General features: G+C 39.6%; 1 protein-coding gene across 6 annotated transcripts in view; it reads right to left on the reverse strand.

The window, feature by feature from the left end:
• The window catches only part of SATB1 (SATB homeobox 1), a 93,896-nt gene that overhangs the window by 35,891 nt on the left and 31,934 nt on the right, over positions 1–26,071 (reverse strand). For all 6 annotated transcript variants that reach the window (XM_075083202.1, XM_075083200.1, XM_075083199.1 and 3 more), the window contains 2 exons: positions 11,927–12,038; positions 8,829–9,283 (listed from right to left, as the gene is read on the reverse strand). In XM_075083202.1, the coding sequence (XP_074939303.1) occupies positions 8,829–9,283; positions 11,927–12,038 (567 nt within the window). The remainder of the gene's footprint in view (positions 1–8,828; positions 9,284–11,926; positions 12,039–26,071) is intronic.

Below are 26,071 nucleotides of genomic sequence, written 5' to 3' on the forward strand. Positions count from 1 at the left end.
CTGAGAACTAGAGCACCAAATGCACTATTCCCTCCACATAGGAATATATTAACGGCAATTTAGGTAGCAGAGACGAGACCCTCAATTGTACCCTTAATTTTATTAAGCATCTGTTTTACATAGAACGTAAACTGAATCTGGCTAATAGGTCTCCTTCCTCTTCTGGCTTAACTTGCCATGAAACCTTTCAGTCGCCAGACAACCACAAGACGTTAAGAATAAGTGAAATGCAGATAGTCCAGAGGCACGACACTGGGGTGTTCTCAGGCTTCCCAGACAAAACGCATAGCCAACCTAAAGAAACAGCTTTCCACATTTCTAGCAACTTAAACAACTTTTTGAAAGGAAGCGGTATTTCACAACTAATCTGAGACCATAAACTCACCACGTTCCTAAAGTACTGCCTAACTGACTCAGGTCCATATTTTTCATGTCAATATTTTGAGAGTTGTATATTGGAGTTTAAAAACAAGTGAGGAAACTCACTGTTGGATGCTCCCCTTCCTTCGCCTTTCTCCTCCTCCCACCGGGGAGGCCTCCCCCTCTCCTCACCAGGACAACCCTAATCCTCACCCAGTCCATCGCCTGAGCAATTTATTTGAGCACCTGCTGTGTAGGTCCCATTTCCTAAGTCCATTTACCATTGTTGTCTGTTGACCGCTTTCAGAGTCCCGCAAGGACAGATAAAAGTGAGCGCTGGGGAATGAGAGGAAAACAGCATACTGGGCATCCTCATCAGCCAGCCAGAGATGGGCAGCTGCAGATGATAGCATGCCACCAGTGGCTTGTACAGACCACACCAGGCTTCCTATATAACCATTTAATCTCAGTTCTCAGCAATGGAGCAGGCCTGGTGCTCTGGGACACCTAAATACTCTAAAAGATGAAATATTTATGAGCCTGTGAGTGCAACTAGAACTTTAATGTCAACAGGTTCTTCAAATCTCCCCCCTGCCAAATTCTCCTTTTAAATACGTCAGGCATACAAAATGCTCTACCCTTTTCAAGTAACAAGGCGGTGATAAGAAAACTAACTTTTGCAAAAGCAAATGTGAACTTTTTAGGATAAATGCTGTTGCCATGCTGGGACATGGAGAGGGCTGGTACGGCAGGCTGTTATTGCTAGTGTAGCCAGGGAACATGGATGCAGTGTTGAAGAAATAACACAACCCAATGTTTCTTTTCCTGAAGAACTGTTGTAAGCTATTTGGGATAATGGAGGGGTGAAGGGGAGGCGGGGCGGGAGGGCAACAAAAACCCTAAAACCGAGAGAGGCAATCCTGACTGAAGTTATCCATTCCTAAGGAAGTGCTGCAGAAAGCTACAGCCCAAGCACCAGCTTCTGCCACCTCTGCAGGGAAGCCTGATGCTCGCAGCACCTATGGAAGTTGCCACCTCTCCCAAAGTTCCTACCTATCTCTCAGGGACCATGAGGATGGAGGTGCTAACCACCAAACTGGGGCCAGTGTGGTCCTCACGGTCCTGTCTGTGGCTGCACACACAAGAGGGAAATGGGATGGAAAACACAAATGGTCTTTCCAGCACTGAACACGAAAAACAATTTGGAGGAGGAATTAAAAAAAAATCCTGGGGGATACTTTCTTACCACTATTTTTCATCCCTCCTCTTTTCTAGTATTGAGGCAGAAACCACTCAGAAGGTAAATAAATGAGTTACATATAAAAGTGGCATTTGGGTGAAGTATAAGTTTTAAAATTTTTCACAGTGATTAGTCTAATAATAAATTTACTTATTAGCAAATGTGGAAATTAAATTCTTCTCTACTTTTTTTTTTTCTAAGTACTCAAACTCACACTTACTATTTTTTGTCAGTGGTAGGGTTACACAACCCATCCTCCAAGGGAGGCAAAAAATTATTTTGTACCACTGGAGGCAAGGCAAAGCTGTCTGCAGAGCACAGGATGTATGGTGGAGGTGTAAACACATGTGATTTCTGACTGTTACTGTGTTGAAAACAACCACACCACGATTAAAAAGGAGAAAGAAAAATTAAACTCAAGTGGAATGATCACTGGGAGGAGAGGAGACTCCTTACTCACAGCCAGCCCGCTGTCAGCCACAGGAAATGTCCTTGAAAAATACTTTAGCCTATAATAGAAAATATTTGCTCATAAACCTTTGCCACACAGTGGGCAGCTAAAAAAAGCAGAAAAGGCTGCTTTTCTTGTATAACTTTCCCCCCCTCAGTGAAATAAGTAAACAAAGGAAATTGTTTTTTGTATTTTTCCTGGGTTTGTCAGTATAACCATTGCTGCAGGACACCTCTTGGTGATTAGAAATGCCATTAAGTATTCATTCCCCCTCCTTCCCCCATCACAGCCATGACTCTTTGCATGAGCTGGGAGCAGAGCAGAGGACACAGATGTGGAGAGAGGAGGGGAGATGAGAGAGTGGGGAGAAGGCAAGGAAGAGGTATTTGCTTGTAGGAGCTTTTAACCTAAAGGTCAGAATCTGTGGGGAAATAACATGAAAAAAAAGGTGTAGTACCAGGTGCAGGCAAAGTCTTACAATACAGTTTGCCTGCTTCAAATATTAGTTCATTGCTACTGCTTCAATTTTCTGAGCACCAAACTTCAGCTAAAGGTTGTTAGACAAGATGTAAAATGGGAAAATCCTAGAAAGAAAACATCAGCTCTCACATCCTTCTCCATGCTGACATGCAGAGATTTACTGTTCGTTTTACCAGGCTTCAGCTGGTTTGCCAAGATACAAGTCTTGGTGTGATCTCCTGACATTGTACCTCTGCTTGCATAAAAGCTAAATGCTGTTCTGCCTAGAGCTTATAAACACTGCCAGGCTCAGAGTCCTCCTCTCTCTCTATTCCTCCCTTGTATTTTTTTTGCACTGGAAATATATTTTCTTAAAAAGCTACCAGGTCCCATTGAAAAAAAAAAAGAAAGTTTACATGTCATCACAAGCATAATGTATTACTAATTGCACAAAAATGTTCGATAAATATTATCAGGGCTTTCAAAAGCTAATTATGAATTCTTTAAAACTGGAGATAAACGAAAGTGTCTGCCAATATGAACAAAAACGCTGCCTGTCTGGCCCCCGGTTTGTCTCCTCTTTGAAGGTAATCACTGATTCAAATAGATTTTATCAGCCTGACAGAACTTCAAAGCTCCCAGAAGAAAAATGCAATTTGCCCAATCCTCCCCAAAACATGCAGAACAATCCTGAACGCTATGCTATCCCTCTCAGTTGCAGGGTGCTCCCATCCCATGTCCAGGTGGAAGATTATTCGCAAGCTCCACCCACAAGCCTGGATCCCTGCCAAGTAAGTTATAAGCAGACACATTTATCTATGTCGTTTAGTAGCAAGAGGAGAGCTGTCATGATAGTGTAATAGCACCTTTTTACCTTTTATTCAATAGTGATATGGATAGTGTGCTTTTTCTTAAATTACACTACGAAGAATTATATGAATACAGTGGCAATTTCTGTTATACTTAAGCAGGCAAATTTCTCTCTACCACATAATTTACAGAACTCAAATTCAATAAAACATTACATGATGGTCCATTACTGTTATCAATTTTGAATAATCCATCTTCATTTTTCATTTTACTGGAAAATAAAGTGTGCCAAAGACAAAGTGGAAGGAAAAAAAAAGTGCCTGAGAAGGTGGTTTGTGTAAACTTAGATTTTGTTGTAAAATTACATGGAGCCGTTTACTGCATCCAAGCGTTCTCCCTCGAAATAGCAATTGCCTAGAATTAGCATGAGCACAATCCTAAATACACAGTTCTCATATACGAGAGAAGGCATTACACATGAACGAACGGCAATGCATCGTGGCAGCTAATATTTTAAACAAGCATGGGGGTGAAGTAGCAAGGAGGGGGAGAGAAAAGGTATCTGGCAGAAACACTGAGAAGTACTCATAAACCTTGAGATGGAAAACTGTCACTGGTGGGAAGAAGGAAAATTACAATAGTCAGACATGGCAAAAGCAGCAAAAAGCACTCCTCCTCCTTTCGTGAAGATGGAGCCGAGAGGTCACCTCCGTACAGCAGCACCGAGTTCATGCAGCAAATGTTATGGTTGAAAGTGTACACAAACAGAGACAAGCAGCCCCGAGTTACAGTTCCAACCACAACCGTGACTAACACAATTCCTTGCTCGTACATGTCACCCTGCCACGCACCAGGTTAAGCTACGCCTTCAAGTCAAATGTCAGACTCGCCTGTGGGAACCCAAGCTTTCCGTTTCCTGACTTATGTTTACATTTACAAACGCGGGACAGAAATGGTAGAGGAGTTTGTTTATTTGTTTAGGGCTCCGAAGGTGGTTCAGTTGAACAAACGGCGATGCTACACTCCACCTCTCTCAAGAACAGCGAAACAGAGTAGAGAAACTCGCAGTTTAACTGCAAATTTAGAGGGGCAGGCTGAGCCTCTCTGCTGATGGGAGGCTGCAGCAGAGGCTGGCGGGGACACCGCGCTTTGGGGACCTGCCCCAATGCATCGGCGCTGTCACCCTACAGCTGCTCGGTGCCATCTGGGCTACTGAGCTGACAACAAATGCCATTTTCTGACCAGCAAAGTGCAGGAAAAAACTGAACTCGCTCTGTCGAGAGAGCACAGGTGTCTACACAGTGCACTGACATCACTGGGAAAAAATACTATGGTTATTAATTCAGCCAACGGCAACCAAAACATCACCAGCTCAATTTACTGAAATTGCCCTAGCAAATGGAGAGTGGTACACATATTTGGTAGCCATGCTTGAGGTGAAAGTCAGATCTGCTAGCACAAATCCTGACTCAAAAACCTTTTCCACGGTGCTCTACAAAGAGGTGCTAACAGGATTCAATCTGTTTCTTCGCAGCCAGTGAGCTGGAATCGCAACTGCTGAAGGACAAGTAACGCTTCAGACCCCACTGCACTCTGAGGCCTTCCTAGAAGGACCACTGTGGAATTTCTCATGGGGAGAGATGCTCCATCCTCTGAAACCACTTCTGCTCCCTACAACAATTGTTCTACTGTGCCTGTATAGACGCTAATTTTCATTCAAGTTATAGCTTTCTGGTCTCCTCTTTGATTGTGCCTCTTTGCAAGGCACATTCCTGAGAACTACACGGTTTTGAAACTACCGTTTCGAAGTTAAGGGTAGGGGGGAAGTTATCCAAGAATATATTAAGGACATCCTTTTAATTTTCTGAGGTGTGGCTGAGGGATTTTTTCTGCCTTATAAATAGATGAAACCCTAGTTTTTGGAAGTAATTTTAACCAATTCTTTCCTTTGGGCTGGGAGGAAGCAGAAATATTTCTATTCAACATTTTCCCCCAAATCAAAAATTCTTGGAAGGTAGGACCAAGTATTGAATTACCACACCGAGCTGGTAGAACCCCCTCTTCCCACCAAAAACCCCCACCAAATTCTGTGTTCATGTTGCAGAGCACAAGTCTGTAAAACAAGAGGTGCCAACATCTTCCGTCAATTCAACCAAAGTCCATTTTTGTTAAGATGAAGTACTCCTACTTTATAGTTCACTTCCTTCCTTAACTTTAATGCTGAAAGCAAATCTCTCTCCTCATCTGAGACTGTATCTCGACATCAGGGTTTTTCTGTGCCGAACTCCTAACCGATTTCAGTAAGATCTTCTGCCTTCAGAAACTGATGGCATGATATGGTCCCTGGACACGGCTCAAATATGCTTATGACAATTTCAAAAATGTCAGTGGTAAGCCTGAGTTAGCTTTTTATCTCAGAAAACAGTAGATGAATTTAAACAAGCATTTTCACTTGCTCTAGCCAAAAAAAAAAAAAAGACACAAAAAAAGACAAAAGATATTAAATCAATATTAGAAAATAACATCAAAATATCATCAGTTATTAAAGTGCTGCCCCAATTTTAGTTAAATATGATGTATCCTTGAATAACCTGAAATAAATTCCTAAGCATAGCAAGCAAAATAAATTTAAATGCTTTCTTTTAAGAATCACAGTTATCTCTGCCTGTATTTGTAGTTAAGACATTAGCTGTTACTGTGGGCACAATCAACTATTTTCAGTTTTGCAAAGGTGAAATCTGCCTATTTCAGCGGGACTTCGCTTCATATTAAAAGTATGCTGAGATATTTCTTGGCAACACTGAGGTTAATACTGCCTAGGCTCCTGGTATTTTTCCTTTCTGTTCCCTACGTTTGCCACAACACATAACGAATACTGCAAAATCTTATGTAGCTAACCGCAAATACTAATTTGACTAGCTAATACAATTTGTAGGATATAAAGATACTACTCTGTGCTCTTTCAAGTAGATTTGGTTGAAAATTGCCAAAATATATTATATAGGTATTTCATATCTCCATGGGATTTGTTTTCAACGTTCATTTTGGGGTTTCCTCCCAGTTTTGGGTCACTTTGAACACATTTTACCAAGCTGGTTAACCACAACATCTGTGGAAGAATTTAACTTGAAACAAATATTTAAGAACATTTGTAGTTGTCCTCGTTTCAGCTGGGATAGTGTTAATTTTCTTCCTAGGAGCTGGTACAGAGCTGTGTTCAGGTTTTAGTATGAGAATAATGTTGATAACACACTGATGCTTTACCTGTTGCTAAGTAGTGCTTTCACTAAGTCAAGGACTTTTCAGCTTCTCATGCTCCACTGACTGAGAAGACTGGAGATGCATGAGAACTGGGAGGGGGCACAGCCAGGACAGCTGACCCAAACTGGCCAAAGGCATGTTCCATACCACATGACATCATGCTGAGTATATAAACTAGGGGAAAGCTGGCTGGGGGGCTGCTGCTCAGGGATGGGCTGGGCATTGGTTGCCAGGTGGTGAGCAACTGCACTGTACGTCGCTCATTTTATATACTCTTTTATCATTGTTATTATTATTACTATTATTATTTTCCCTTCCTTTTCCTTCCCATTAAAATGCCTTTATCTCAGCCCACGAATCGTGTTTTTTTTTTTTTTTTTCTTTCTTTCCTGATTATCTCCCCTGTCCCACCGCCGGGGGCGAGTGAGTGAACGGCTGCGTGGTGTTTAGCTGCCTGCCGGGTTAAACAACAACAGTAGTAAGAAAAAATATATAATATCGGGCATCAATATTTGCACTAGAAATCTGGTTCCGTGGTTGCATTCATCACATCTCAAAAGCATCTTCTTACACAGTGTCATATAAATTCAACGTCCAGTCAGAACCAGTTGCCCTTGTATTTCAGGTACCAAATACTGTTCGTGCATAAATGATAGAGACCAAAAGCTGCATGCAAAACTAGCTGACAAAAAATGAACAAATGACTGTGGAGGGGGGAGGAGGCTGAGAGAAAACAAGCTGTTTTTAGATAAGTCTGAGAAAGAAGTAAATATCTAATAAACTATTTATTTTCTGAATTATTTGCTCAGCTTTTTGCCCAGGTCAGATGGCAGCTGCAAACCATGATAACTTGAAGCTACTATAATTATTTCAAACTTCATAGTATCAATAGTTAAAATATTAAACATCGTATTAAATTTATTTGTAAATACAACAATTGACACTGCCTGAACCTAACTTACGGAAGTAATCCTTGCGTGAGTTCACGTATCCCATGAAATTGGGTATGAAAGACCCAGATCTTGAAAACCTCCTCTGCTGTTAAGAGGAAAGAGACACACACACACAGAGAACTCTACAGAAAATTCACACCACGACTCTACTTTCTTTTAGCTAAAGGAGGATGTAAAAATTTTTAAGGCAATGATAATTCAGAACAATTACAAACGACATGCTGATTCAAACCTGGTACCAGTGTATTTGAAACAGAATCTTTAGTCTCTAAATTGTGCAGGGAGAAATATCGACCTTTCAAGAGAAGCCCAAATTATTATTTTCTTACTATATTCTACAATGGACAAATACTTGTTCCTTAAGTTTAAAAATGTGAAATCAAAGCAAATTTACCTAAATCTTTTTAAAATACTTCCTTTTAAAAAAATTCCTATTTTATTTTCTGTTAAAACAGACTTCTAAAATTTTGATATCTTATTATTTGCATTGGATATACTGACATTTCTTCCATAATTTCTGCTTGATTAAATTCCATGCAACATGGCATTAAGTTAAATTCATAGAGCAGAATAAATTATAACAGGGTTAGCTTCTAAAACAGGTGTAAAAAATAACACATTTTAGTGTTACTTATCAGCTTTGCTAGGGCTAGTTTTTTCTGCATTGCAGAGCTGAAGTATATGTTCTGACGTGGACATCGGCAATCTCAGCAACTACTGTTTTTGCAACAAACGACAAAAATACATGAAAAGAGTAGATGATCTAAAAATAACACTTTTATTTTTTATCTTTTATTTATGTTTTCAGAAGCTGGAAAAGATATTATTAAGACTTTCACTAGAAAATAATAAAAATAAATGCAAATGAATAAAAGACCATCTCAGGTACACCTGTGGAAGAAGACAGGTTGTTCAGTGCATGCATGTGGTCAGTACGGGTATACCTTTGCAACACAAAAGGCAATCTTGGGTGACTTTGTGAATGGTTGTGCATGGAGCTGTTCATGTTCTTGCCAGGGAAGATTAAGTTTAAGATATTCATAAACCATCACAACTGGAAAGGAACCAAGGTGTCTGTAAGAACAGCAGGTATTGCCACAAACCAATCACTGAAGATTTCTTTACTGTACCAACATGGACACTGGTCCTACAAGGAAGTGCCATTCCCTCACAGGAGCTAAGTGACAAGGCAGAAATGAGGAGAGAGACTTAAAAGGTGCTAATTACTAAACAGAGAAAGAAGGGACTCTTCGGTTTAAAAAAAAAAGAAAAAAAAGAAAAAAAGACAACTGACCTGAGTTCGGTTAAAAGCCACACGTGCAAATACTGCCTGTGAGATTCCCGCTCGTTTCAGTTCATCACGGACCCACTGGTAGATTTCGGAAGACACCTCTGTGTTTGTTGAGACCTGCTGCTCCAACGGCTTGTTCATGGATCTACTGACAGGAGGAGGATGGTTCAAGTACTGTTGGTTTAAGGACTGCTGGGCTAGAAGTCTGTTCACTGCATACTGCTGGTTCAGCAACTGGGCCATTACCAGCTGCTGATTTACCAGCTGAGGGCTAATGGGAGTAGATACAAGTCCAGGGTGCAGGTTTGGAAGCGGGGTCCGAACTGATGGTTGACTACCATGAGAAAGCTGAACAGGGGATGGAGGCTGTTCGGCTGTGTTCCCTGGGACCGGCTGCTGACCGAAGTTGACATGGTTGGCACCTTGCTGGGATAGTTCAGAAAGGCTATCCATCTCAACTACGGTGGAAAAGAAACATTGAAAAAGCCAACATAAGACTGAAAATCACAAACTTCACGCTCCTTGCAAGACATGCTAATAAAAATAAATGTAAAACGGCGCATTCAGGTTCAAGCTTACTGTACTCTCCAGCCTAGATCAGCAGGCCCATAACATCACTCTTGTGGCTACCTGCCTTCAAAATTTACATACAAATAATGGTGTAGTGAATATTTTTCAAAAAAAGCATCCAACAAACTGCCTATCATCATCACTGGGCCCTTGGATGAACCAGCAGAATATCAGAGGTAAAACCATGTGCTGGAAACCACATATGGCAAAGAAGTAACTTCCCGAGAGTTTTGCAAAGGTGCAACGCAACCAAACTGCGAGCATGCGGGCTGCAGAGCACGTCCCTGCAGCGATGGATGCAGGGGACTCCAGACAAGGCAGCAAGCAACTAGAGAGAGGGCAAAGATGAGAGACAGGAAACCATTCTGTGCGTTGCAGAAGACGCGGGTGAAACGGTAAGTGCATCTGCACAAAGGGTAAGGAAGGCTGTTATGGGAAAGCACACCCCAACCAGAGAAAGAAGCCTCTGGTGACTGGTTTTGTTCCTCCTGTGGCGTCCCTGCCATGATATATGCAGTTCCCAGCCACTGGAAAATTGTAACAAGCAGGGTGGGGTGTGGACCTCCCCATGCTCGGCTAATTTCTAGATGCTGCATCAATTGTATAGGACTACTAGGAACTAGTATAATTTATGTAAATTACACAGATGGGCTGCTTTATCTTGCAACCATGTATGCATGGTTTTTTTCAGTGACTTGCAACATGGTTGATTTTTTTTCTCATATTAACTCATCTGCCTTGACACACCCTCCTTTTTAATTAACAACACAGTTTTTTAAACTACAAGAGTTCTTCCAGCTCCCCTCTTGTGCATGATAAGACAATATAAAATAACTCTAGGCTGATGTAAAGGAGTCTCCTTTTTATCAATGCATGTCACTTTTTCATTTTAAACAATCTCAGTTCTAGAGCTTTAGCAATGCTGGTCTGAAAATAGCTTTAAGAAAATATGCTTCATTTAAAAATCAAAACTCCAGTATTTTCACAGAAGTGTTGTAGCAATTTGTTTTCTTATTCTAGTAGAGCATATTTTTAAAAAAAGACAGCGTCTGAACTTTTCATAGTAATTATGATCTTCACTAACATCCAGTGCAAGACCACCCTTTCCTCGATGAGAGATGGAAGAAGAAATCAGCACCTGGATATCCACCCAAAGCCCTCCCTTTCCCCTCCATCCTACCATGGGCAGACATTAAGGAGAAAAAAAAAAAAAGTGGGTTGTTCTGCAGAGAGGTCTGGTGCCCATATGCCCACAACCTGGATCAGTCCCCCAGCAGAGCACCCGCTGCTCCTCCTCTGTGCAGCTGTGGGGGCAGCATGGCCTCTCCCCCCAGTATTAGGTTACTCAGGAACACACACACACATGCACATTTCCTATGCCCTGTTCTTATTGTCTTCAAAGGAATGGATGGTGAACCTGTCTTGGCAGACCATAAAAAGCAAATTTTGCAGGGGATGCCCTATGCTGGAGCGCTGCTACAATGGAGGTGGGAGAGGGTGCTGCGGAAATGTGTCCCCCCCCATGCAGGCACTCTGCTGCCTCGGACACAGACCACCTGAAACCAAGTGAAGTCTTACTACCAACTTCAGTGGTCTCAGAAGAAGGCTTCAGTGTTGCACAGAAGGTACCAAGTAGATAAAGGAAAGAAGCTGCCTTTTTTCACTAGCAGAAAGTAGAGATCAACCCAAGCGGGCCATTCACTTGGAATAGTAATTCAAGCAATTATCACAAAAGTGATGCATTGTCTTCATTACAGCCTTAAGCTATAAAAGGCGAGGAACCCGTTTTGGTAGATGAATGATTTTGCTTCAAATACTGAAAGCTAAGTCAAGCTAAAAATTCAATCCAAATTGAGGTCCCATTTCTTCATTCTGTTGAAAACTATGTAGAAATTTTCTGACATAAAGTGTTCAAAAGTATGTTAACAGGTTTAAGAAATAGTTTTAAAACGGGACAATACAAAAGGATAAAAGGTATTACAGAATTAATATGTCCCACTGATGGATTTTTTTTCTCCAGTAATTTACTTGTGCTTACTACAACAAGCAAACAATTGTCATAACAACTATCTGTTAAAATGAACTGAAATCAGGGTCCCAAAGTTAGAGAAAGATAGGAATTTATACAATTATAGCATTCTTGTTTGAAGGCAGTGATAGTTATAGAAGCCTGTTTCTTTAAATATACATTAGCTAAAGCAAGAAAAAAATACATACATTTAAAAAAATCAGTCCATCACAGTTCCAGGGACAGGTTTTTTAAACAATTATTCTGGGCGGCAGAAGATCTCTAGATTTACAGAATGACAGCTTTACATCTCTGGCAACCTAAGAGTTTGGCTGTTTCAATAGCAAATATTTATTTAAATGAATTCTTTCACTATATATGTACTTTCTACATCTACTCATCAAAAGCATCCTAAACTTACTGTGAAGGGACCTGGCTTCTTATATGACTGTGACAGACCTCAACATGACACATAATGGTATGTATCCCACCATCACGGCATTTTATTTTTTTTTTTGCTTACCCATCATATCTTTTGCCTTCTTGAAATGTTTATACCACCTTCCAAATTCCTGACATTTTGCTGCTGAGACATTTGCATAGTAAGTGCTGTTCACAATGGAAGAAATCATACTCTGTGTGAAAAGGGGAGAAGAAAAAAAAAAAAAATCTGTAATACAGAGCAGTACAAGTCAAAGCACAAATTATTTCAATTGTTGAAACCATTATATTTTTAGAGTTTGAAAACCATATTGCATTTTTAATCCTATTGTCCAAAGCCTTTTAAAAAACTCATTAATTGAGCATAAAAACAAACCAAGGTATATAGTAAATGGGAGCAAAAAAGCAGACGTACTAAGGGAAGAACAAAGTTATCGACCAAGAAACATCAGGCAATGGGATGGGCTCTGGACAAAAGATGCTGATCTTGAAAGTGCATTTTGTTTGTATTATTTCTGCTTTTAAATTTGATTGACCCTTCATGTACCCACACAAGTTTACAGGCATACACATCCTACACTGACTCAAAAATGCAAGCAATGCCCCAAGCTACCCATGCCCATTCCCTTTGTGCCATTTATCACAGAAAATCATAGGGTAAAAGTTTATCTGAATGACCTATTAGTAGGAACAAACAAGGGGGCTTATAGTAGAATAAAATATCTATGTAACAACCCAAACCGAACCCAGATTTGCTTTTCCTAAACAGGGTATTTTAAGTGATTCCTAGAAACAGGCTTATGAAAAGCTCTTATTGTCATGTCTAATTCTGTAACTGAATATTAGCTGTAAAATAGACCAAAGGATGATAGAGATGATTTTTTTCTCAAAGGTTCTCGAGATATCAGATAGCTACAGTGAGAAATTTACCTTCTGCTCAGTTTTGTCCAATTTTAAAATAGTAGAATTTACAATGCATAAAACTTTCAGTTCCAGTACATTCTTTTACAAATCAGTTAAGACTAAGCCTTACAAAATGAGATAACACTCCAACTTGAAAATTATACTCAGTATATGATGTACGAACAACAAAATTAGCAAACGTTAAGTTCAAGCGACTGAACTTTGCCACCCTTTAGATTTCTATGTGGAAAGTAGTTACTCTTAGCTTAACTACAGGAATTGTCCAGCGTATTAAGAAAAGAATGACACAGTCAAGAAGACAAAGCCCTGATTATTGTGTTTCTTCACTATTCCACATGTAACACTTAGCTATTCTGTGCTGCCATAAAACCGATGTACGGCATCAACCCTTTGCTACACACACTGCAATAACCACTACAAGAAAAAGTCTGGAGTAAAAAACTAGCCTTTTATAAGGCTAGTTCAGCTTCTGAGTAAAAGTACCTTGCTTATTGATCTTAGTGAAGTTTATTATAACCATTTTCTAACGTGTTACTCAGTAACATGCTATTTGTGGAGGCTCAGAACTGCTAGAGTGAGGCAGTATTATTTATGCCAAATCTGGATACCCTCTACTCACCAGGCAGCTATTTTAATGTTTCTCTGAATCACCAATTCTTACCCTTCCCTGATATTAATCTGGCATTTCTGAAACTAGCTAGAAGCCTTTTGTCAGTGGTATAAAAGGAGAATGAAATCTTAATAGACCACTGCAACTTTAGCCCGAATGACCTGAACCAAGCTCAGCTGAACCCAATTTCAATTTCCAATCTAATAGCAGTATCATTAACGTCTAATACGTACAAAATTATTGTTTAAGCTCTTTTACAGATTAAACCATTTTAAACATGGGCACATGATACATAAGACGTGATTTTAAAAGTCCCTTGAATCTGAACTGGTAAATTATACGAATGTAAAGTTATTGTTCATGTAAAACCTGCAGATCTGCATGGGCAAAATGGAGAACTGCACATGTAATGGGCCACCATCCCATATTAGCTTGCACATATTTTGTGGATGTCATTTAGACTTCAAGGTGGTTTTCTCTCATTTCACTTTGCCCCTTTCAGATGTCTCCTTCTGCCCAAATAACTTCAGTTAAGTATGAAAACATGCATATTAATAATAATTTTAGTAAGTTACCTATTGCTGAAGAAGATATTTGTGTAGGATTTCCTAGTCCTCCCTTCCATGTCATTCGACAAAGATATGCCAATGACACGGCAGTTTGTGACATCCCCTGCTTCTTCAGGAATAAATTTAATGCAGTTACTTTATTTTACAACCAAATAGGGGACTGGTCTGTTTAAATAACACTGCTAGGAATTTGGCTTCTTTGACACAATGTGAATTTCAGGCTCTGATGGCTAATATTGGGATTTTGCTCCAGCTCTTCAAGGTAGATAAAAAAAACCCCCACAGACATTATCAACACATTTTAAAATGAAAATTATCCTGCTTTTTCTTTGAGAACACTTCATGCAAACATTCAAGTGATATTACCTACGCTAAGAATCCTCATCAGAGGAATCAATGATTTATTTACTAATTCACTAAAGGCAAAATTTTACAAGCCAGATAAAATATTACTACCTTGTTAACTCAGAAAATAACTTGACAACATTGAATTTCATTGTTTCTATGCTTTATTTATTATGTTGTCATCAAACCTGCAGTCACATCAGTGCAGAGAGATGCGTTTTGCTATAGAAATTCCTATATAATTCCTATCACTGTAGAATTCCTGCATGTTTTAATGGCAATTTACATATACAAATGCCCACTATGCTTAGGGCCTAAAACTGAAAATCAACCCTATGAGTTAGTGGTCTTCAGAGATGCACAATCTAGACCAGGGGCATATTGAAGTTTTTCTTATTTCCCAAGTCATTACACGTGAGAAGCTCCCCATGTCTTGGCTTATACTTATCAATAATCAAAACAAAAATGATTGTATCTGAAACACGTCATACTGTACACAGGCATTCCAGGATGACAAATATATCATACAAATATTCAAATGCATCACATTCATCACTCGTAATCTGATTTCTTTTTCACACGTCACAAAGAAAATTGGTAGAGCACAAAAACTGGTCACAGATCCACAGTCTTAACACATCTCCTGTAAGTTTATCCTTGAAAGTAAGTTGCGAGACTTCAAGATCCCAGATTCACCCTTTCCCCTCTCTCCATCCCTCCCTGCCCCCAACCACATCACTCGCAGCCCTGTTCTGAGAATGAGGAGATCTCATCTGAAATGGTGCCACCTTCACAGAAATCCCACTATCCTGGAATGATACCATCTGCTGCAGCCCAAGTGCTCTTTTTTTAGCCAAATAAGTTAATTATAATTAGGCATCCAACAACTGTGTGGAGGTAGGGGTAGAATTCATTCTGAAGTTCAGCTGAGGTTCACCCAGCGTAGTTGGAACCAAATCCCATTCTCTCAGGAAGATTTAACACCAGAGATTTGAAAACCAGACACCACCATGTCTCCAAGAAGTTGGGGAGGTCCCTGGGGAAACACCTTCAATCTCAACTGGAACTCTTTTCCTATGCCCATCAAATAAAACCCAATAAAACAGTAGCATCAGACACCTTTCGTATAGTGCCAGAATCTAATGCAAGGTCTGTCCTGCAAGACACGGCAAGGACCCCAGCCTTTCATGTCGGCGGGTCGCTTCAGCCACCACTGCAGGTGCTACAAGGGAGGCATTTCTGAGTCATGGCCTCTAACACTGCTCTCCAACCAGGTGAAGTATTATTCGATCATCGCTAGAAGTATACTGTTGTCCTTTTTGCAAAACAACAAAAACAATGTTAATCAGGTTAATTCAATCATCTAAACCAAAACTGTTCATGCTTTTCTGCCAAATCAACCAACCACAGCAAAATCTGTTATCAGTGATTGCTCAGCTTCCAGTCAAAAAAGCTTTTAACCCCCACAGTCCCAAAACTTCCCCTAAATAACCTTAAAATTATTTTTATATGGGCAGAATGAGGTTGTTTTCATGCCTCATGAAGGGGTAGTTGGGCTGCAGTATTTACACAGAACAAATACATGCTAACGGACTTAGCAGAGAGTAACAGCCACAGCAGCTTCCTAAAACAACTCTGCTGAATTAGATATTGGGGATTCCTTTGCAAAAGAAACATTTCCCTCAAAAGGAGCATTGTAACCAAAACTTATTTAGGCCTTCCAGGTTAACTAGGAAAAAAATAATCCAAGCCTTTTTGCAACTCATTCATCAGTGTTTAAAGCTTCGAGCCTGCTCAGTGGAAGGGGCAAGGGCTGCAACAACTTATTTACACAATTATCTAAATACGATTAAACAGCTGATGGACAAATATTAAACTGGAAAATGTATAGTCATTTCAGCTTAATGTAATCCTCTTTCTGTAAACACCCAAGATGATTTTTTTTCAACCAGAACAGTCCTGACATCTCATAAGCCTAAGGGTGAATAGCAAGAGATTGTTTTTGATAGTTATAAATATTCAAAAGACATGCAGACCATCTGCTTTCATAATACAGGTAAAGCAAGACTGCAATGGTGACTGCTGTATAAAAATGGTTCTTTTAACAAAGTCTTCCTCTCCTCGAAAACTATAAAGACAGATGTCAAAAACTGTTTACACAGGGTAATCAGGAGCGTGCAAAATGTAATATTCCTTTTACACACAGTGCTTGCTAAAGAGATTTTTTTTTCTTTTTCTTCCCATCTGTGTGTTGCAACACATTTCTACAAGTTAAAAACATTTTTTCAAACAGAGATCTCATGAATACCCAAAAACATGCTATCTGGTTTCTGAATGCTAATTAATTTCAACTAAGGAATCTGAATTTTTTTCTGTAGGAAGGAATGCATGCTTTTGAAATGGAGTACTTCAACAATAACAGACACTGAAAACAGAACACCCCACAAGTTTAATTCTGCACTAGTTTGACACTGGCTATTTTCACAACTGTTTTACATTCAAACCCGCATCTGCTAAATCTGGCTAGAAAACAGACAGGAACTATTCTGCTTTTGAAATGAGATTTTATTTATGTTTTATTATTTATCAGGTTTTTCAGTATAAAGCCTGGTAACAACATAATGGTTTTGTCAAGTGGTAAGTGGAAGATACCTCGTCTTCCAAGCAGAACATGAACAGTGCTGCCCATAAACCCTACAGTCAATTTTCAGAGCTGAAACACTAATCTTGACAGTAACCTTTTAATGTATTATATTAATGGCACAGAGGCGTTAAGCACCTTTTTTATAATTCTCAATAAAATGAACATTTACTCAACAATCTGTCAAACTACTGGCTCCATTTTTTAAAGCCAAACTTTTAAGGCTCTCTTCTATTTTGTCTTCCATAAATCCTCCACTTTACACCCCTAGACACCAGCAGGGTAGCCTGTGCCAATGCTGCAACCCTAACATGCCTTTAAGGAAAGAAAAAAAAAAAAAAAAAAAAAAAAAAAGGAAAACAAGAAAGCTACGAGGCTTTGTCCCTAGAGTTAGTTTGAATAGTGATAAAGTTCCAGAGCAGCATGGAACTTAAAGATTGGAGGGGGGGATGGAGGAGAACTTTGTTTCCCCAATCCTAGCCACTATCAGTGTCTTTTGTTTGCGTAGAAATCACAGATAACAGTTTTAATACAAGCCAAACTCTCAGGAGTGCGTATTTCTCAGGATACTCTATGTTAACATTTTCCAAATGAGAAGGGAACATTCAAAACCCAACTGGATAACACAACAATATCCCCCACGTTTCTGGACGAGAAATAATGAAATAGACAGTTTAATTACATATGAAGAATTATGTTAAGTTCCTTGGTCCATTACCTTGAACTATAGCAAGTAATGCAATGGAATTTGTTGTCATATGCCCTATAAACACGTAGGGTAAGGGAAAAACCCACAGATGGGCAGAGAAGAAAAAAAAACTTTTGTTTGTGCCTTTGGCATTGCACTTGGATGGCTATCTGACCTCCGTACTGTTGCCAGGGTCAGGAGAAGCAAGGATCTGCATGGCAAACGCTGGTCATATAAGTTAAAGCTGCCTAAAGGCAGACTGAAAATGATGGCACAAGCGCGTCTCTCCTCCTTTCTCCTATCCTTGTATAAACTAAATTATCTCCTCCTCCTTTTCTGCCTTATGTTGCCTTTAAATATTATACATGTGCATGTTAATGTAAATGTAAAGCTACATTGAAGGTAATGAGGGAATATATAAAACAAAAAAACCCCTGATCATATATACATATATATACACACACACGTATTTATATACATATAGAAATATACCCACACACGAGAAGATTTTGAAAATCAGAAATGAGGATTCAGCATCTGAAGGAACTGATCCTTGGACTATTTTTACCATTTTGTAATGTAAATTCCCGGTTGCTGCATGACAGAGCAGCATTCTCCCAATGTTTTCCGAGCATCTCCCACTGATGGATATAAATAAAGCTGAAATAAAAAGCTGCTTCCCAAGATACTAGTCTTATATCTACAAAGGTTAAAAGCTTAAAAGAGAGAAAGATAGGTAGGTGGGAAATGTTAATTCAGATTTGAAGAACTTCATAACTGCTTTACAAGCTTTATGGCATAGTGCCTTCACGTAAAAAAAACAAAAAAAAGAAGTCACAACCACAACCTATGAAAGATAAGGAGACATAAGACTTTTTTATCCTCATTGCTGGATGTCCAACATGAATCTTTTTAAGAATCCTGATTTTTATTGCACATTATTTGTAAATTGCAGGTACTTAGTAGCAGAAGTCCTGGCTAAACACTTCCTAAAATCAAGCAGGATAAAATATAATGTGCAAAATTACAACAGTTAATCAGTTAATTCTTGGTTTACTCCACGGAATGACAATGGTCCTATATGTTGAGGGGTGTTATTAGTACACCCCAGAATTTTGATTCTGCAAGTGCCTTTGCTGGAAGGGCTCTGAAACCAGAGAGCTCCATGGGTAAGGAAAGCACTATCCATTTTAGCCGGGAATCTGCTTGAAAAAGCTTTTATGAAGTAACTAGATTGCTTTAAACTGCTCTTTTAGCTTGAATTGGGATTGCACACTTTCAAGGGCTCTCTCCATTGCTCCTACTTGGGTGCCTGTCACAAAGCCATCTCAAGGCACTCGGGCAGAACTTCTGTTGGGTTAAGCTAAACCCTGAAGCCACACTCCAAGTCCACAGGACTACTACTCCAGGGTAAGCTCCATCCCTCCTCCCCAGTCCCATAATGTGGAGACAGCGTCCTCAGCCCCAACCACTTTCCTCCCCAGGCTGCTGCTGTTCCTATGCCAGGCAATGCACTACGTGAAACCTGCACGCCTACGCTCACTTCTCCTTAGGACACAAGGAACGAGACTAGAGGAAGCTGGAGCCTAGGAGGACAATCCAAATCATGCACAAGAGATGTGGACAGGGCAAACCAGCATTTCTCGTACAGGAATAAAGATTGGGGTAGGTGGGGCCTTGGAGATCTCACAGACTGATTGGTGAAAATATGGAGTAAGAGACACCTTCAGCCTTTCTCTCAGGTGAATGGTTTCATTTCCAACCACTGTTCCAGACAGGTCAGAATGCTTCTGACTTGTTTCCGATCTGGAAATGCTAATCCTCATACACGTGCTTCCAAATGCTATCCCTAATGCAAATGCTTCATGTGATAGGGGACATTTTGCATATATTAACGTATTAAATGCAGCTTTGGGCACATGAAACTTTTCCACAAAAATGAAGTGTATGCATTCACCTGATAGACATGGTGGTAATTGTTCTATCTTCAAGCAACCGCAATGGTTGTTTTCCACTATAGTTTTTGTAAAACGCTCTTCAAAATTGCTTAACATTATCCACCACGTTATGGAAGATTTCCTTGCTGGGAAATAGGACATGATTTTCAGCAAGTCTCTTCTCGGATTCCACTGTTCTGCTAGGCAAAGCATCAGATGTCTGGCATGAAGCTGAGCCCTAAGGCACAATGTCCAGACAAGAAGTCATCAGACTCAGTAGCACTAACAGTTGTCTTGCTGCATTTCTTTTGGTGTTTAGGATGAGGCTTTTCTTTCATCTCTTCTCCTGTTTCTACGTAAGTTTTTGCAGATTTTTAAAGCCAAAAGGGACCATTTTGAGCATCTATGTGGACTCTACATAAAAACAGACCGTTGAAGTTCATCTAGCAATTTCTGAATTCAGCCAAGTTACCTGTGGCTCGAGCGCACATCCGATACTGACCTGAAGGCTTCTTGTGCTGGGTCTTTCACCACATCCCATGGTAATCTCTCTCACTGGATACATACTTTTTTTTTAAATGTATGACTAGCTTTTAGTTTGAACTTCATTAATTTCTGCTCCCAGCCTGCACCTCTCATGCCTCTGATTGCTTGCTAAAATACCCCTCTAGTGCCAAATGTAACATCCCCTGCCTATCCTTTGTTTAAATGGTTAAGTGTCAGATTTACTGTTTCAGGCCATGTGCCTCTTGATGAGCTACCCGTACTTCTGATTATTCTTAATCATATAGACCCAAATACTGTGAGGATATTTATGCTGCTAAAAACACATGAACAAACTTCTTTCTATCCTAAGAAAAATCTAAAAAAAAGCCAGGAGAGAAATGAATTATAGCATGAAATTTGCTATGGATTCTTAACTTCTGCTAAGTTAAATCATATGAAGGTGACATTTTAAGCAGCTATGTTAGCCAAGATACTAGTTTTGCTTCTGTGTTGCTGCCTTTCACTGACAAGAGTTTGTCAAAAGTATAGATGCTCTGAAGTATTCATAAAAAAATGCAAAACTCGATGAAGGTATCTCAAAAGAGAAATGTTCTAGCTAGCTTTCCATGTGGGATATGCACATGCACTTTTAGGGTCTGTTTATTCAAAATTTTTTCTTAGTTACCCCTTATATTAAAATATATACATTTAAACAATGTAGCTCAGGTTTAGCGCACAAAGCTCCTCCTTATAAAAAGTGCAGAATAAGGAACGCAGCTTTAAGAGCTTGGGGACATATAGCTGGCAAATAGACTTTGGTGGGATTTTATTGTGATACATACATATGTATATATAAATAACCTCCACAATTCTGAGAGCACCTAGAAATACAGATTCAAATACAAACACACTAGCTAAACTTCCAGAGCCAAAATCTCCTCTCTGTCTCTAGAAAGGCCATTGACACTAATGTCCTTCCCATGTGACTCAGTTTTTCATCATCACAAAACCCACTGTTTTCCACAACAGTTTGCTAAAAAGCAAACCAGGCACAGGTTATGCTTTACTGCAGTTTCCCCCCTTTTCTGGCACAAACTTATGAAGGAACTGCAACTCTCAGTGTAGGAAGTCTTAGTACTTAAAAAATAAAATAAAAATAATTAAGAGACAGGTGTACATGAAGAGAACCTTTCATGTGTTCCCACCCCTGGGGAACAGAAGTTTACCCTTTTGAGTAGTTTATTCCATGGCTTGGAGTGAGACAGGTCTGAGGTTGCTGCTGTCCTGAAAAACCTGTCCTCTGATCACTGCTGCAAGGCACCAGGGAAATCTGATACTATTTGTGCTGTTGTTAAAGAAATGTCCAAGGAAAGAGAGACAGAGCTCACCCTCATCTTAGGTTTTCCTACCATGTTTCTTGGAAACAAAAAGGAAGAACCTAATTGTTAACTAAAAAAAGAAAAAAAGGTGTGGGGGGGAGGGAGCAAGATTTGAGAGTTTTGCTCAGGATCTGTTTGAGAAACGCATCTCTCTTCTAAGTGATGATTAGATCCGAGCACTGCAAGGAGTCTGGTCTGACAAGGTGAGAGTTGCTCATCTCTTAACATTGCCTCTCAGTAAGTGGGTCCTGCTTTGCTTTCATTCCTGGCAGGTAAAAGATTATTACCAATTCAAGTAATTCTCTCCAGACACATCTTTATGCCTACACCCGTGCGTCCCCTAACACAGACATACCTCAGCTTTAAATCTGCTGACAGTGACGCTACAGCACCTACAGAATTTGCTCAGCTTTTGGGTAGGTTTTATAACCACGCTGATCTCTGTGCCTCCCACCACCGCTAGTAATAACTGAAACAGTCAGGGAAGGTCTCTGCAAACCAGTCGCAGCAGTGATTAAGATGTAGACATACATATCTCCTCGCCCTTTAAATAGAAGGCTTAATTGGTGATGTGGATAGCAGCTTCCTAATGGACAGAAATTAAACTCCATTTAATTCCTGAGCAGACACTTCCAATGCACAAGGTTTACCACACATTTGGAGTGGGGAGGGAGGGGGGGAAGGAAAGAGCCGCACGCACAACTCTCTCTACCTCTGACAATCACCGAGGAAAAGCAACATGAGGACCAGAATGGCATAAGTGTGGCAGGTGTGAATTGACCTGCACTGGCAAAGCTGTGAGCTGGGAAACTTGCAAATCACATGGTTGTGCAATACTTGGCTCCAGTCAGTGCTATCATGTTCTTTATGAAAAAAAAATAATTAAAAAATTCTTAAAGACATGTACATCAAGTTAAGGGATTAACTGTCAAGTGACATTACTGAAACAGAAACAATATATTTCTTTATTGTTAATGAAATTCAGTTAAAAGTGAAGGAAGTGATAAAGAAAGTACTGTTTTGTAACGTATTTTACATAAGAACGTAATATAGAAAGGGAAGTGCAATTAAATCTTAATGTGGACTTTTTTATTTTTAGTTTATCATCTGGTTTACATTTTGAGCCCCTTTGCAGCAGTAAATTATGCTGGCATTTCTTAGGGAATAACTGCCACGTTAATTTAGTTTAATAAAATAACTGACAGAAAAGGGGGAAAAGAAGCAAGAAGAGACAGTATCCCCACACACACACTCTCCTTATCTTTAGCTAAGTATTCAAATGCTTTCTATATGAATTGTCCGTGGTCCAACTCCAGCACCATGTAATAATACAATACATTACAACACAGTACAATACAATCTTGGGTTTCTGTAGCGCCCTTCATGCAAGCATCCCAGGGTGCTTTACAATCATTATGAGTTAAAATTAAAACTGAAGCACATACAATTCCTAATAGAATAATTTTAAAAATGCTAAACAGAACAAATAACTTTTAAGTCTAGATTTAAAAGTCCCAGCAGCCAGAGCTTTCCTTACTTCAATTGGCAATGAGTTCCAAAGCTAGGGAGCAAAGCGTCTAAAGGCTCTCTCATGTTATGTTAAAGGATCTCTCATGTTGTTTATACTTGTGCACTACTCTACAGCCAACAATTTGCCAATAAGAAGACAAAAAAGACTTATTTGCAATCTTGCTTTAAAGAACACTGGGGGAGTGGCTTGTTAACCCTCTAATAAAGTTATGGAAACAAAAAAAAAATAATCAGGGTTCACGCTTGGCCATGACAGTACTAAGAATTACGTGAGAAAGACTAACAAATGAATACAGAATTTCATAGCAGTGCATTACTTGACTGCCTCTTAACCCACTAAATGTAGAAAGAAAAAAAAAGTATGGTTATATATACATATATAAAAAAAGAACAACATCATCACTGCAAACCTTTAAAATGTGAGTTATTCTATATACCATTCGCAGGACCACTAAGTGAAAACAGAAGTCAAGTACGGCTCAGTTCTACAAGACATGCACATTTTAGAAGGAAATCGTATCAGAAGAAAACGTGTTGTGTTCCTTTTTTATTCTGTCACTTCCCTAAAAATTGAAGTCTATATGATACAGATAATTGTTCACATGACACAGTTCTCAAAATTGCTGAGATACAATCCCAAGTGGTTAGCACACAAAGTGGGGAGCACAGTCCCAAAAATGTTATTCCCATAAAAAGAATGCATTTTGTACTGCGTTCACAGGGGAGGCTGGCAGAAGACAGCTGCTTCTATCTCCATACAGCTGACTTTGGCAGGGGGTGGAAGAAATCAACACTAGCACCATCCCTCTGTTGGACTCTTCTCCACTTTCCCAGAAGCAGAAACACAAGACCTCATGACAGAACAGATACTAAGGGACACGCTGACACCTTACAGAGTCCTCTGAAGTCAGAAACCGCATTTATTTCAGAAACAAGGTACATTCTCCTGCTCCCCACAGTAAGTCCAGGCCCCGTAACTGTTTTGGAAAGAGACTTTGACGTCCTCTTCGTAGTTAATTCTAATGAAGAGGCGGAAAAAAATAGCTATATATTTTCTCCTTCAAAAGGGCACTGCCTAGATAAAAGTTGCAGACTGCCATAGCTTTAACACTGAGAGTGTTTAGCTGCATCTAGAGAACATAAATCAGTGACCAAAAGATGAGTCTATTGAAAGGTTGAGTACCCTTGCAAATGTCCACACACAGCTCTACCAACATGCGTATTTCATGCTCCCCACCCCATCAGCAAGAGGCTCTGTACTGCCCGTTCTATCTGGATGACTAAAAATTATGGGCACAAATTCTAATAGTTAATTGAAAATGTTTTAAAAATCCAGATACCATGTCAGCTTGAAGAGACATCAGAGTGAATGCTCTTGAGCAGCTGAGGGGTGGGTTGAAGGGCCCTGCCTGCCAAAACCTGAGCCCAGGCCCTCAAGGATTTACTTCCCTGAAATAATTAATGACATCTTTAAAATCTAAAGTATAGTAACTTCTAAAGTAGAAAAAGGAGCTGCATTCCTTACTCAGGTTATTAATTATTGGGGGAAGGGAGGAGGCGGAAAAGGAGAGAAGAGAATCTCAAGCAACAAAGAAATCCAAGGGCTTGATCTCAGGTCTAGGCAGGTAAAATTGAAAGGGGGACGCAAAAAACACCTTTCAGTTTTGTAAAGCATGAATTAAAAACTGCATATAAAAAGTATGCATTTTGGCAACTCTTAATAGCTCATTCCTTGGTTATTTATAGGTCTGGAAATTTTAATTTTAGCAAATGCCACTTTTTTGGTTGGGATTTTGGAGGAGTGGGGGAGTCAGAACAGCAGCAAGGAAATGCCAGAGGATTTCTCTTATGCTGCTTATTGGCTATGATGGCCAGGTGCCTTCAGATCGGCTGAACTAAGAAACACTGATGTTCCGAGCAAGCTTTCTGTCTGGCGTCTCTGCCAGATCACCTAAAGCCTGCACGATGCCTGCAGAAAACAGCATGCAAATTCAGGGCAGGATATTTGAACAAAAATGAAAGTATATTATCTATATTGTGCCCATGTCAGATGCAGACAATCATTCACTACAGCACGGAAGTTTGATTAAAATGCAGTTAGAATAGCTATATTTATCACAAGTGCAAAACTATTCAGACTTTGGTATCATACCAGCACTTGTTATGTGTGCGCATACGATTTACGGAACGCAAGTGTATATCCCTCTAACTGAAAAAAATGCAATTCCCTCATCATCAAGAGCACACAAATATCTTCAAGAAATTAGTAATACAATGCATGTAAATTACTATGTCCATAAGTATCACAGACACTGGATATACTCCGTGGAAATACTGCATGCCCCCTACAAAGTATTTTTAAAACATAATAAACCATGACATTTGAGATTCTACTATACATCAGGCCTGGATTTTCTCATCTATAATGCACTGGCTATTCGTTGTCCTGAGAGTTAGGCTAGCTATACTACGGGGAAAGAGAAAAAAATAATAACTTGCTTCAGAGCTGCTTTTGCAGTGGTTTGATGAAGTGAAAAATAAAATAAATAAAATTTGAAAAACCCAAGCCTGTTTGGGAATACTAACAATCACTTAGAGAATCTTCCTGTAGAAAAAATTCAGGTGAGAATACCAGTGGGAAAGTCAATGTCATTTGATCACTGCCATATTTTCAAAGCAGTGCCCAGATACTAATTAATCTCTACAATCTCTTCGTTTGGTAGGTTACTTGTTATCTTCCTTTCATGGAAAAGGTTACAAGAACTCAAGATAAGGGGTACATCTAAATGTGCAAACGCACACAGTGAGTTTGTTCCAGTATTATCAAAAGAATTTCAAGCCTTTTCTTGGTCCAATAGCCCATGTTGCCCTCCTCTCCTTCATAAAAGCTTATCTAACTATAAATATATATATATTGGGGGGGCGGGGAAGAGATTAATGCAATAGGGACAAAACAAAAAAAACCCTTATTAGTATAAATATGGTCTGTAGTATTTCAGTTATTTTACCTGTGGAAGTAATAAGAGACTTCTGCACTAAAAACCGAAGCAGAGCAAAACTGTGAAAGTGAAGTATGAAAATGCTAGGACTAAGGCTGAGTAGAGAGGTGGAAGGACTA

The sequence above is a fragment of the Phalacrocorax aristotelis genome, chromosome 2 (assembly GCF_949628215.1).
Source record: "Phalacrocorax aristotelis chromosome 2, bGulAri2.1, whole genome shotgun sequence".
NCBI classification, from domain to species: Eukaryota; Metazoa; Chordata; class Aves; order Suliformes; family Phalacrocoracidae; genus Phalacrocorax; species Phalacrocorax aristotelis.